The 13,863-nt window shown below is 45.3% G+C and overlaps 1 protein-coding gene across 2 annotated transcripts in view; it reads left to right on the top strand.

The window, feature by feature from the left end:
- The window catches only part of ENTREP1 (endosomal transmembrane epsin interactor 1), a gene marked incomplete at its 5' end in the record, with an annotated part of 40,783 nt that continues 26,920 nt past the window's right edge, over positions 1-13,863 (top strand). For both annotated transcript variants that reach the window (XM_083576900.1, XM_083576899.1), the window contains 6 exons: positions 1-348; positions 3,962-4,018; positions 4,766-4,876; positions 6,589-6,717; positions 7,582-7,689; positions 7,810-7,943. In XM_083576900.1, the coding sequence (XP_083433026.1) occupies positions 1-348; positions 3,962-4,018; positions 4,766-4,876; positions 6,589-6,717; positions 7,582-7,689; positions 7,810-7,943 (887 nt within the window). The remainder of the gene's footprint in view (positions 349-3,961; positions 4,019-4,765; positions 4,877-6,588; positions 6,718-7,581; positions 7,690-7,809; positions 7,944-13,863) is intronic.

Raw genomic sequence — 13,863 nt, 5'->3', positions numbered from 1 at the left:
ATGTCTCTGCCGGTGGTGCTGCCGGGCTCGTGCTGCCCGCTGGCCCGGCTCTCGGCGGCGCCCGAGGCGCCCAGACCCGCCGCCTCCGGCCCGCCGCCCGCCCGGCCGCCATGGTCCCGCTCCGGGTGGCCTGGGCCGCGCTCGGCCGCGCTCTCCCCCGGCGGGGCCTGCCTCTGGGCGGGGAGGCCGCCGTCTCGGCCGGGGCTGCTGCCGGCGCGCCCTCTGCTCTCTCTGGGGCTGCTGCAGCTGATCCTGGGCTGCTGCCTGGTGGCGCTCAGCTTCGGGGCGCTGTCCCTCAGCAGCTCCCCGCAGGTGAAGAACTCCTGCCCCTTCTGGGCCGGCTCCTCGGTAAGTGGCCCGGCCCAGCGCCTCCGGGGCCGCCCAGGGCCGGGCAGTCTGCGGCCGGGAAAAGGCTGCTCTTGACATTCCCCTCAGAGGCGAGCTTCCTTTGTTGACCCCGCTTGTTTCCTTTCGGTTCTCCGCCGGTGAGTGTTCGCCCTCCGAGGGCCGGAGCGCCCGGCCCTTAGCGAGAGGCAGCTGGGGGGGTCGAGCGCCTCTATAATAACTCCCGATTACTGTTGATGTCAAATCTGCAAGATTCGGTTGCGCCCAGTGGCGTAGCGTGGGTTGTCAGAACCCGGGGCAAGGCAAGTAATTTGCGCCCCCTAACCCGTGGATTTGTGCCCCCTAACCCGTGGATTTGCGCCCCCTAACCCTAACCCCCAGATGTTGCGCCCGGTGCGGCCGGCCCCCCCTGCACCCCCCACGCTACGCCACTGGTTGCGCCTATTTACCTATGCATGTATTAATAGGATACATTCCATGAACCTTCCTCGTGTGGAGAACAGTTGATTTGTTTTGTAAATATCACTTGATAAATATCATTTATCATATGACATTTGATCCCATGCACAAGGCACAATAATAATTCTTATTGGTTTCCATGGAATTTGTTTTTCTATGTGCTGCATCTCCCTGCCTCTGAGGGTTGCAAATTATGTTAACTTTAAGAACTGAAGATACAGCACTCCCATATGTAATGTATCTTCAGTGCTCAAGGAAAATAATGGGAACCTCATTATTACCTCCAAAGTTTTCCGGGTTCTGCATCTCTGTTTATTTAAATAATAACTTAAATATTATTTAAAAAATATAACCATTTTTATACCTGCTGATTGTGAAGTGCCTAGTTATGTGCAGGCTATGCACATGCAAACTCCGGCCCACAGGCGTCTGCGGGACCGTGAACTGGCCCAAGCCACAAAAACTTTGCCGACCCCTGGGGTAGAGCATGTGCTCAGCATGCAGAGAGTCCCAGGTTTAAAACGCAGCATCTCCTCGTGGGGATGAAAAACCCTGCCTGATACCCCGGAGACGCACTTCCAGACAGTGTGGACAATATGCACCAATGGTCTGACCCACTGCAAGGCATTTTAAGTTTTGGGCATCTTGTATTATCTGAACACAAGAGCAATTGTTCTTCGTGCTATTAAAAAACACCAAAGGCACGCAATTAATAAGATAAAATTGGGGCACCTAGCCCTTTTTTTTTGTAACCAGATAGCTAAAACCTTGCAGAGCATCATTTCAGGCTCTAGTCATAAATTTGGGTTAATGCAAGGCATTTTTAGATATATTTTTATTTTTGTGGAGTGTTAGTAAACACAAGTGCCTGTTCTTGCAGAGATAGCAGAGTTGGGGAAGGTGGGGGGAGTGTGGAGTCAGTATCCTATCAAAGACCTTCAAAGCAGGTGATTGATGCTATGTGAATGCAGCAGTCTATAGCTGCTTATATGCAGGTGGGTCAGGGCCCATGTGGATAGTTGCTCATTGATAAGGGTTAGTCTCATGAGGTGAGGCTTTGGCTTGGAACAGAGGGGAAAGTTATTTCTAATTTCTTGTCCACCTCTAGACCAGAAGAGGTAGAAAATGAAAGTTTTTTGGAAAATTTTGATATTATGTCTCATCATATAGCTCAGGACCAGGGTAGTCTCTTATACACCCAGGAGATTACTGCAGTCTGTAGGAAAGTTTCACCTGCAGATTCCAAGGTTCTCAGGAGCAGGGCTGTTATTATTATCATTATTATCATTATCATTATCAGCGTGGCTGCCCCTGTTCTATGGAACAACATTCCTGTTGAGATGTGTCAGACACTCAGTTTCTGGTAACAATTGAGGAAGGTCACAACCAAAGAAGATCTCTTATGCACATAACCTTGGTCAAATGAGAAACATGTACAAATGGGTGCTGTGTATTTAGTGTGGTGTGTCACCTCATGCAGCAGTTGGTTTTAAGAACAGGCCATGTGGTCAAATACTGTATGTTGATAAAGGAAGAGCAGAAGGATAAGCAGGGACCTGGGCTGCCCTTGCCCAAATGATGGACATCATTGCTGATGTTATGGCTCCAGGCCTGCAATTGTCCCATCTGTATAGTTATTTTATTCTGTTCTGATGTTAAACCACCAGTTGTGGGGGTCTGTGATTTGAATACTGATGCTTTGTTCCATATTAGATGTTCGTTTTGTAGCTGATGGCTTTTAGTATCTTTTTTTATAACCAAGAAGAAAAAAGTGAAAATTTAAAAGTTCTCAAATTTATGCAAGTTTATGATTCATATATGAAAGTAGAGATTTCAGTTCTGCTTATATCATCTAGAAAGCAAGCATTAGTTTGTCACCACTTCCTTGTCTCATTGGTTTTAAAAATTGATTTCAAGAGAATGTAAGTGCAACTAACTTAATTTTAATATGGATAACAAAATTGATTTGAAAATCAGTACAGCACAGATGGCAGAATTTATCATTGAACCACACTCCTCTTTTCCCCTTTTCTTTCTATTGTAACACTAATATCTCAACAAATGAAACTGATCTGTAGGAAATGTAACTTGAAAAAAGAGACATTGGACATACTTTTGTAAACCAAGAAATCTTTAATAAAAATATGGTGTTTGTTTTTATTAAAAAAACCTACACTGATAGAGAAGTTTTCTCTTTGTGAGCATGAGACTTATAGAAAATTGTGCAAAATCAATAACAAACAAAAATGACTAATAATGTAAAGTGTAAAAAGCATAAAGAGCATAAAGGCCTGTTAAAGATAAAATTCTCTAAAAGTTTGCCAGTCCACCACCTGTTTTTGCTTCCTGGCTAAAAGCATTCCGTGATAGAATTAGATGAACATCCTTTTATGTTTAATTTTAAATTTAAATTTTAAATGTGTGTTTTAATCTCTGCTTGGAAATGGATCTTTTTTTTTTTTACATGTATATGCTTACTCAACTGAAGAGCAAAAGAAATAGTGGAACAAATTTTGGTTCTATTAGCAAAGCAGGAAAATTGGCATCCTACGTTCAGCACTGAAACTGCTTTTCTGTATTTTACTAGTACAGTCATACCTCGTGTTGAATGCGCTTCGGGATGAGCGCATTTGAGTTGCGCTCCGCGGCAACTCGGAAGTAACAGAGCATGTTACTTCCGGGTTTCACCACTTGCGCATGCGCAGACACTCAAAATGACGTCATGCGCAGAAGCGCCGAAACATGACCCGTGCAGACGTGCGGACACGGGTTACGTTTGCTTCTAGATGCGAACGGGGCTCAAGAACGGATCCCGTTCGCATCTAGAGGTACCACTGTAGAGCTTAAAATGTGTGGAATACCCTTGAAATTAAAGGGAACAGTGGGAGTCCTCTACTGTCTCCATTCCTCTTCAATAGACCATCCAGGTGTGAAGAGTTGTGTGTTTGGGAGGGTGCACACGTGTGTTACAGGCAGCACACTGAATTGATCATATGTATTCCTATTGTGACCCAGTCAGTGGGTCCTGAGCTCCTACCTTTTTAATCAGAATTTTGTCAGTGCTCTTTTAGAGCTTCACAGTTAGAGCTATTCAACATGCAAATGATGAGTGATGAACTCTCACTTCTTAATAACTATTTGTTTTTTATTGTTCCAGGTAATTTTATCGGGAATTATAGGATTAACCACATGGAAGAGACCAATGATACTTCTGGTATGTGTTGGTTAATATGTTCTGGTTTGGTTATAGCACAATAATTTATTGTCCAACTAATGCTGTTCTATAGAATTTGTGTGGGTGAAATATTGAATCCACTTACTTGTGAGTAGTGTCAAGAAGATTATTTGCAATAAGAACAAAACCCTCTTGAATTAATTAGAAAAGAAAGATCTCTACACAGTAGATCAATACTTTCTGCACTAAGAAATGCAAACTGACAGAAAACCCTATCTGTATCCAATGTTATACATGATATTAGTCTGGTAATTTTTAGATAAGCATGAAATATACTTGAAAACAAATTACCGTATTTTTTGCTCTATAGGACGCACTTTTCCCCCTCCAAAAATGAAGGGGAAATGTGTGTGCGTCCTATGGAGCGAATGCAGGCTCCCTGACTTCAGCGATAGCAACGCGAAGCCTCCGAAGCCTGTGCTCCGGAGGCTTCACGATGCTTTCGCTGAAGCCAGGAGAGTCTGGTCTTTGAGGCTGGCGGTGGGGGAAAGCAGCCTTTCTATACCAGCCTGTCAAGTTTATGATTGCTCATAAGTGATAGAATATAACTGAATATGTAGGAATATGTTTCAAATGGCAAATCTTTTGGTGGACAATGAATTTAGCACAGTATTTTAAAACCTAAGGCATAGATGGCAAAGGTAACATGCAGGACAATGTGTTTTGATAATGTTTACATAGAATGCCAAGCGTCTTAAAATTCTTGTATTTTTTGTTTTGTTTTAGGTTAACCTGTTTGTTTTGCTTTCTGTCATTTGTGTTCTCTTGAACCTGGCTGGATTCATCCTGGGATGCCAAGGTGCTCAATTTGTATCCAGTCTCCCTAGATGCGATCTGGTGAGGAGACAATTTACCTGATTGTGTCTGAAGCATGACTGTAGATGACTGTGCTTGTCATATAAAGCTTTACCATGGCAGGAGACTTAGAAGTGCAAGCATTGTATTTACAAACTATAAAGCAAACTATACCTCCCTCCAATACTAACTAAGGCTGCAGTCCTAAGTTTGTTTTCTCAGAAGTAAGAAGTCAATTTAGTTAACAGGGCTTACTGCCAGGTAAGTGGAGTTCGGATTGCAGTCTAATTATATTCTATTATGTTTTGCTCTCTTAACAAAAAAGTGGCTTAGAAAAGGAATAACAGTAACCATATTATCAAATAATAAACGGATTAATTCGTGGATCTATAGATTATCTGTGTTCAGATACCAAGTCTGTACTCCTATTTCCATAAGCCTTTGGCTTACTTGCTTAGTCCTTATCTCCCTGAGCATAAAAATACGCATTATGCAAAACATGGAGAATACTAAAAAGAACATACCCATGTGGTGTTCAGCCCCTTAATTATTTGGATCACAGTAGATATCCATTACATTGGTAATGAGAATGTTGATACAAAACTTTCTCAAAGAGGAGAAGGGATGATCTGAAGGAACCACATTTGGTGTCCATTTGGGGCCAAATAATCCTAATTTATAGTCTAATGGAAGAATGCCTCAGCATGCTTTATATTTTGCTAAAGCTGGCAAAGAACACTGGCAAGCTATGATTTGAGCAGTTGCTTTGAACAAGGATTGGCTTTCAGTTCTGGTTTGAATATAATGGCAGTTTAGGATTATATCAGACCAGGAAGCACTAAGTCCTTCATGAGAGGAGAAGAAGGGGGAGCTCTTCTATTGTTTATTTGGACTTAAGAGTTATAGGAGGGTGGTGCTTCTTAACCACATGCCCAGCTCAGGGGCTGATGGCATACCCTCCGACATTCTCTGATGAAAATAGGGACGTCCTAAGGGAAAGTGGGACATTCTGGGACCACATCAGAAACTGGGATGGCTTCTGTAAATCTGGGAATGTCCCTGAAAAATAGGGACACTTGGAGGGTCTGTGATGGACCCCAGCACCTTTGGCCGGTGAGAGCAGTGGGGATACCCTGGATGTGGTTCACATCCTAAGTGGACTCCTTAACATTAGTCTACCCCATCTGACGCTGTGCCTACAGCAAACCTGCGTTCATCTGTAAACAATGAAGTTGTGGCCAAATTTGAACCCAGTGTATGTTTTCTGTTTTATTTGCTGTTCATACACCCTTCTATACGGGACGCAGGTGGCGCTGTCGGTCCCAGCTCCTGCCAACCTAGCAGTTCGTAAGCACGTCAAAGTGCAAATAGATAAATAGGTACCGCTCCAGCGGGAAGGTATACGATGTTTCCGTGCGCTGCTCTGGTTCGCCAGAAGCGGCTTAGTCATGCTGGCCACATGACCCGGAAGCTGTACGCCGGCTCCCTCGGCCAGTAAAGCGAGATGAGCGCCGCAACCCCAGAGTCGGTCACGACTGGACCTAATGGTCAGGGATCCCTTTACACCCTACAGACCTTACACCCTTCTACGGCCTCAGTGCAACTGGGCCCACAATTTTTCCTCAAGCAATACATTTATTAGAGTCGGAAATTGCTTTATGGATTTTAATTCTTCTGTACTTCACTTTTGCATTCAGTGCAGTATTTTTCAATTTACTGATTCAAATTTCTCTTTACTTTTCACAATATTGAAGGCTGATGTGGGTGAAAGTAAGTTTTGTTTCTGTTGTGAAGAATTTCTGCCAGAAAAATGCACAGAGAAAGATAATGCGCTGAAGCTGTATCCTGTCCAACCATGTGGTGCAGTTCACCTTCTACTCAAGGTAAGTCGCCATGTGACATGGACTGCATTGGCAAAGAATAAACTGCAAGAAAAATGTTGTAATTTCATAAAGAACCCATTGCTCAGAATGAAAGAGGAGGTTAACTTATAAATTCTTGGTCTATAGAATGAGATAGCCCTTGAAAGTCATAAGACACCTTACTTCTAGGGTATAGACACAATCTACAAAGCAGTGGTTGCCGTTATGATATAAGCAGCTTGTCCGTAGTAGTTAAGGATTTTGGAATAGTTATGGATCTTTTTTAACACAGAGTGATCCCATTATCCTAGTACGGGCATTCCCCCCCCCCCATTTATGCATGTTCAATTCCTGTGCAGCTGTGCATATGTGTGGTCCCAGAATCCTGGAAGTTGGGGCAGAGACGCAAAGAGCTCCTCAGCAAAGACCCGCTATGCGGCTCGCAAGGAGACGCTCCCTGGAGCCTGGAGTGGATATCCTCTTGGAGCTCTGGGAGGGTCTCCGGGCAAGCCAGAGGCTTGCTGAGGCTGCTCAACTTGACACAAGGAAAAGTTTTCCTGTGCGTCAGGTGAGCGGCCTCAGCGAGCTTCTGGCTTCCTTAAATTTCCTGAAAAGAAATGCAGGCGACTTCCAATTTTACACAATTTCAGTGAGGTGTGCAACAGTTTGGAACGTAACCCCCGTGTAAATGGAGAGACACCTGTGTTTCAGGGAGTGGAATGTAGCAAAACCTGATGCAATTAAAATGTTTCCATTTTGTTTCGGTGTGCTTTATAGAAAAAGTCCACATTTTAAAATGATGCTTATTGTCATCTGTTCTGTTGGCTCACCTTTGCATACCTTTATTATTTTTGTAGTCTTTTTTTCCTTTTTGTCGCACTACAGAAAGTTCTTTTTGCTCTCTGTGCTCTGAATGCCTTGACCACTACTGTATGCCTAGTAGCTGCTGCCCTACGTTATCTGCAGATATTTGCCACAAGAAGATCCTGCATAGTAAGTGAGAGCAGGGCACAGTTTTGTTTTCTAAAAGTGCAGAAGGAAGTCAGTCTTCCATGAATTCTGCTTGTGGTTTCAGTGCAGAAGTCTTTACAAAACAAACATTTATCTTGTCAGGAAGAGCCCCATGTTTATGTGGAAGAAGCTGAAGAACAAGGCCACGCTTCTGATCCAGAAGATTTTGTGCCACCAGTACCACCTCCCTCATATTTTGCTACATTTTACTCTTGTACGCCTAGGATCAATCGCAGGTAAAATGCTGAAACTCAACTTTCCCTGGATATTCTGGTTCACCAATAACTGATTTAAGCAACAGCCTTATTGCCACTTTCATTGAAATCATGATTTACATGTAACTTCTCGCACAAGTGGTACCTGCAGTAATTTTTGCCTGACTTCAGATTATAATTTTGTGGTTTTCATGTAAAAACTTCTTGACACTTGTTTCTGGATAAAAGATATATAGTGATTTGTTGAAATTTGATATTATAAAGCTGCTGCCTTGAGCCACCATAAAAACTGATTGCTAGACTCCCAACTGCTTCAGCACAGAAACTCTCTGAAATAGCTTAGAGAAGGGTGAATTGATTTTAAATTTTAAAAATTCCATTTATACCGTAGATATTTCTAAATAAGGTGCATATGAATTGATTTTTCTAAGCATTAAAGCCTATTGATCAGGCTGGTGCTGCCCTTCGGCAGAGTGAGGCAGCTGCCTCAGGCAGGAGAAGCTAGACGAAGGTTGGCCGGCTGCCTGCCTTGCACCTCTTCAGCTAGCTTGCTGTCCTCAGGTGTGGTGAAGGATGCTATTTCATTGCCCGTGTTGAAATAAGAGTCAGCAGCCAGGTTGGTTTCTGTATGTGGAATAAAAATGCTGGTCTAAACTATTTGTCTCCAACCTATTTCAAAATAAAAAAGGAGTATAAAGCTTTATTGGCTGTGGAAAAATGGCAGTTTGAACACAACTCTTGGTCTCTGCTATTGAATGCTTCGCTAAATAATGAAGTTAAACTTTTTTGCCAACTGGTTTCTGGTATGCTCAGAAGTAACTCCCCAGCCCCTAACTGCGCTATTCCAGCCCATGTATGGGAGAACCATTATAAAACAATATTTACTGACAATATGAATTTCCCTCCCACCATATGTGACGATTATTTTGCAGAGTTGACAAAGCTCTCACTTTGGAGGCCAGTTACAGCAAAAGAAGTCTGTGCGTTAAAGGACAATCTAATGTGCCCTCAAATTATAGGCCAGTTAGTCTCCTTTCTATAATGGGAAAGCTTTATGCTTGTTTCCTCTCTGACAACTTTTTTAAAATTACACTGGCCAGACTAAATATGTTACCATCAGCTGTTCTTGAAGGTAGATATCAAAAAATTTCATTCGAGAACCGGCTCTGCCCCTGTGGAGCTGGTTATGTAGAGACTGTGTCACACGTTCTCTTGTCCTGCTCCCTATATAAAGATCTCAGGGAGGAGACCATCACGCCGCTACTATCTGCCATCCCGGGCCGCTCTTGTGAAGCCAAATTGTTCTCACTCCTATTATAATATATAATGTCTGAGGCCCAGGCTCCCTTTCGTGATAACCTTTCAACATCAGATCACTGCCTCGTGATGTTCCACTTAGCAGAGAAATACACTAGACCTCTGCAGTGAAAACTATCTGTTTCCTTTATGGATTTGAAATCTGCTTTCGACTGTGTTTCCAGATTGAAACTATGGACCAAATTACATCTGTTACTGCAGGATAAATGACTCTTCTTCCTATTAAAGCTCTGTACAGTGAAATCAAATTGCAGGTTAGATGTGGATTGCAGGGCCAACTTTTGGACTGGATTGAGTTGGCTAGGGGAGTGAGACAGGGCTGTATTTTGGCCCCCACATTGTTTAGCCTTGTACTAAATGATTTAGAGCAAAGTCTAATGGACCCAGATGGTCATCTCCCAAAAATAGGAACCAGAAAGACCCCTCTTTTGCTAAATGCAGGTGATGCATCCATCCTCTCTCGTTTCAGACCTGGCTTGAAATACCAACTAAGAAAGTTCTCAGATTACTGTTCTGTAAACAGGTTATCCATCAACTCTGAGAAATCAAAATTTTGGTCCTCGAGAAAAGATATACCCCTTGTAAATGGGTACTAGATAGCCATAATCTAGAGCAGACTAAATGCTTCCGGTACCTAGGGCTGTTGTTTCACCACACAAAGTCCTGGAATTGCCACTGGCAGACTATCTGTCAGAAGGTGGAGATGAGAAAATTTGCTATACTCTGTTTCTTTTTCACAAAGGGAGGTCACTATGTTCCATCAGTGATAAGGCTGTGCAATTGGTGCTGTGCAATGCCAGGTCCATAGGCAACAAAACCGCCACCATGCGTGACTTTTTGTCTCGCAGGGGATTGACCTGGCTTGCGTGACGGAGACCTGGGTACGGGAAGACGAAGTAGTCTCCCTACATGAGATAACACCCCCAGGTTTCTCTGTCCTCCACCAATCGCGGACTGTGGGTCGGGGGGGAGGAGTAGCGTTTGTTAATCTGGGAGGATTGCTCTTTCAGAGCTCTTCCATCACCGGCGATCTCCGGCATTGAATGTGTTGGTCTCGTGTGGGGCACCAAGGAGAGCTTGGCTGTCTGGCTGGTGTACCGACCACCCAGCACACCGGCAGCCACCCTGTCAGACCATCTGGAGGTGGTGGCGGGCTGGGCCTTGGAGTTCCCAAGCCTACTGGTTTTGGGAGACTTCAACGTCCATGCCGATGCCACTCCCTCCTCACAGGCTCTGGACCTAGTGACTTCCATGGCAACACTAGGGCTCTCCCAGTTTGTTTTGGGCCCCACTCATCAAGCAGGCCACACGCTGGATCTGATCTTTGGGGCTGGCATAGATGTGATCATGCTCCCCGCTGTGGAAGTGCCATGGTCTGATCACTACGCTCTGAAAGCCAAGATTGACTTCCCGCTCCTCCCCTGCTCGGGTGGCAAACCTATTTGGGCTCGTCCGCGAAAACAGATGGATCCTGATAGATTCCGACAAACCTTGCAGGACCCTGCTCCTCCTGGTGACTCATTAGATGATCTTGTTGAGGACTGGAATAACCGGCTCTTGGCAGCCATTGATGAGATCGCGCCTAAGCGCCCTCTGCGACCCCGTCGAAACCGGGCCCCTTGGTTTACTGAGGAGCTCTGGAAAATGAAGCAGGATCTCAGACGGCTAGAGCGAGTATGGTGACGGACTCGTGACGGAGCTTCAAGAACATCCTATAGGACGCTTATGAAAGCCTATGAGATGGCTATGAAAGCTGCTAAGAAATCTTACTTTGCAGCTGCCATTGCATCCACTAGCTCTCGCCCAGCACAACTTTTTAGAATAATTAGGTCAATAACGTCCTTAGGATGACAACCAAATTTAAGCACAAATTCGACCCACAGCTGTGAAGCATTCGCGAGCTTTTTTGCGGAGGAAGTCCTGTTGCTCCGCTGTGACCTCCCTGCCAATTTAGATATAGTGACTGAACTGGAGGCCCCTCGACTTTTGGACCATTTCGATCGGATACTCCCTGCTGATGTGGATAGATTCCTCCAAGTTGGTAGGCCCACCACCTGCCTCCTTGATCCGTGCCCGTCTTGGCTGATTAGGGAGTGTCCAGATGTCGTGCGGACCCCCCTGGTTGAAATTATCAATTTGTCCCTTAGCAGGGGACATTCCCAGGGGAACTGAAGGAAGCAGTGGTGTGTCCACTCTTAAAGAAAACTTCACTAGATCCCTTAGACCTATCCAATTACCGCCAAGTTTCAAATATTCCATATCTGGGTAAGGCAATTGAGAGAGCGGTTGCTGAGCAGCTTGGTAGGTTTCTGGAGGAAACATCGGCTTTAGATCCATTTCAGTCTGGTTTCCGTCCTGGTTTTGGGTCCGAGATGGCTCTGGTTGCCCTAACAGATGATCTCTGTAGACAACTGGATCGAGGCAGGTCAGGACTGCTGATTCTTTTAGATTTGTCAGCAGCCTTTGACATGGTCGATCATGATCTTCTGGACCACCGCCTCGCAGACGTGGGGATACAGGGCATAGCCCGTAACTGGCTGTGCTCTTTTATCTCTGGTCGGGCACTGAGGGTGGCACTAGGGAGGGAAATGTCACGCCATTCCTTGGTGTGAGGAGTGCCGCAGGGCGCAATTCTCTCCCCGATGCTTTTTAACATCTTTATGCGCCCCCTTGCCCAGATTATCCGGTGCTTTGGGCTGGGCTGTCACCAATGTGCTGATGACACTCAGCTCTATCTGCTGATGGATGGCCACACCGACTCGGCCCCGAACACACTGACCAGATGCTTGGAAGTTGTGGTGGGATGGTTTTGTGGGAGCCGATTGAAACTAAATCCTTCGAAGACAGAGGTCCTCTGGCTGGGTCGGGATGGCATGGGGATGAGGGACTAACTCCTTCTCTTGCGGGGGCCCAATTAGTGCCATTGCCTTCCGTTAAGAGTTTGGGTGTAATCCTTGACGCCTCCCTTTCCATGGAGGCGCAGGTTACAGCAACAGCCAAGGCAACATTTTTCCACCTTCGCCGCATCAAGCAATTGGTCCCTTACCTTTCCCGCCCCGACCTGGCCACAGTGATCCATGCGACGGCCATCTCCAGGCTTGACTACTGTAATTAGAGAGGAGCTGGGCATGTTTAGCCTGGAGAAGAGGAGGTTAAGGGGTGATATGATAGCCATGTTCAAATATATAAAAGGATGTCACATAGAGGAGGGAGAAAGGTTGTTTTCTGCTGCTCCAGAGAAGCGGACACGGAGCAATGGATCCAAACTACAAGAAAGAAGATTCCACCTAAACATTAGGAAGAACTTCCTGACAGTAAGAGCTGTTCGACAGTGGAATTTGCTGCCAAGGAGTGTGGTGGAGTCTCCTTCTTTGGAGGTCTTTAAGCAGAGGCTTGACAATCATATGTCAGGAGTGCTCTGATGGTGTTTCCTGCTTGGCAGGGGGTTGGACTTGATGGCCCTTGTGGTCTCTTCCAACTCTATGATTCTATGATTCTGTTCTATGATTCTAATTCGCTCTACGCGGGGCTGCCCTTGAAGCTGTCCCAGAAACTCCAGCGGGTGCAGAATGCTGCAGCGAGGCTCCTCACAGGGTCTCTGCCATGGGAGCATATTCACCCAGTGCTTTTCAAACTGCACTGGCTCCCGGTAGAATACAGGGTCAGATTTAAGGTGCTGCTTTTGACCTTTAAAGCCCTTCACGGCCTAGGACCCTCATACCTACAGGACCGCCTCTCCCGGTATGCCCCACGGAGAGCCTCAAGGTCCATAAATAGCAACACCCTAGTGGTCCCGGGCCCTAAGGAAGTTAGATTGGCTTCAACCAGAGCCAGAGCCTTTTCAACTCTGGCTCCGGTCTGGTGGAACGCTCTGCCTCATGAGACCAGGGCCCTGCAGGATCTGATTTCTTTCTGCAGGGCCTGTAAGACAGAGTTGTTCCGCCTGGCCTTTGGCTTGGAGCCAATTTGATTCCCTCCCTCTCTTTCTTTTTTCTTTTACTTCTCCTTCAATGAGGCATTTTAATATTTTAATGTTTCAATATTTTAATGTTGTATTTTAATTTTGTTTTAAGTTGTAATCATTCAACTTGTTTTTATTATTGCTTGTTAGCCGCCCTGAGCCCGGCCTTGGCTGGGGAGGGCGGGGTATAAATAAAAAATTATTATTATTATTATTATTAGGGTCTTATCTCGCTCCTAGTTACAAATGTTTACTTGCCACCTGGGGGTTCTTCCCTTGAACTGGGCTCTAAATGGGGCTCGCTAGAAGAGCATTTGCTCTCATGCTATGTTAAGTTTCCTAACACCCCGGCCATAATTGGTGGCGATTTTAATGCCCGTACGGCAGCAAATTGGGACTCGTTGACCAAAGCCAAATGGTGGGTCACCCCAAACCTTGATAATTATGACCTGGAACACATCATGAAGAGAACTTCTAAGGACCACAGAGCAAATGAGGCTGGAGTACTCCTCTATCAAATGGCCATCCGTTTGAATTTGGTCCCCTTAAATGGCACATGCCTCCCCGATATTCCAGGGAATTTCACTCACCTGAGCGTTAAATCAAACAGCGTCCTCGATTACCTGTTGGTCTCTAGGGATCTATTTAAGTGTATTTCCACTT

This window comes from Podarcis filfolensis (assembly GCF_964270895.1).
Source record: "Podarcis filfolensis genome assembly, chromosome: 11".
In the NCBI taxonomy this organism is placed as follows: domain Eukaryota; kingdom Metazoa; phylum Chordata; class Lepidosauria; order Squamata; family Lacertidae; genus Podarcis; species Podarcis filfolensis.
The sequence above is the reverse complement of the archived record's forward strand: the minus strand, read 5'-3'. Positions and strand labels throughout refer to the sequence as shown.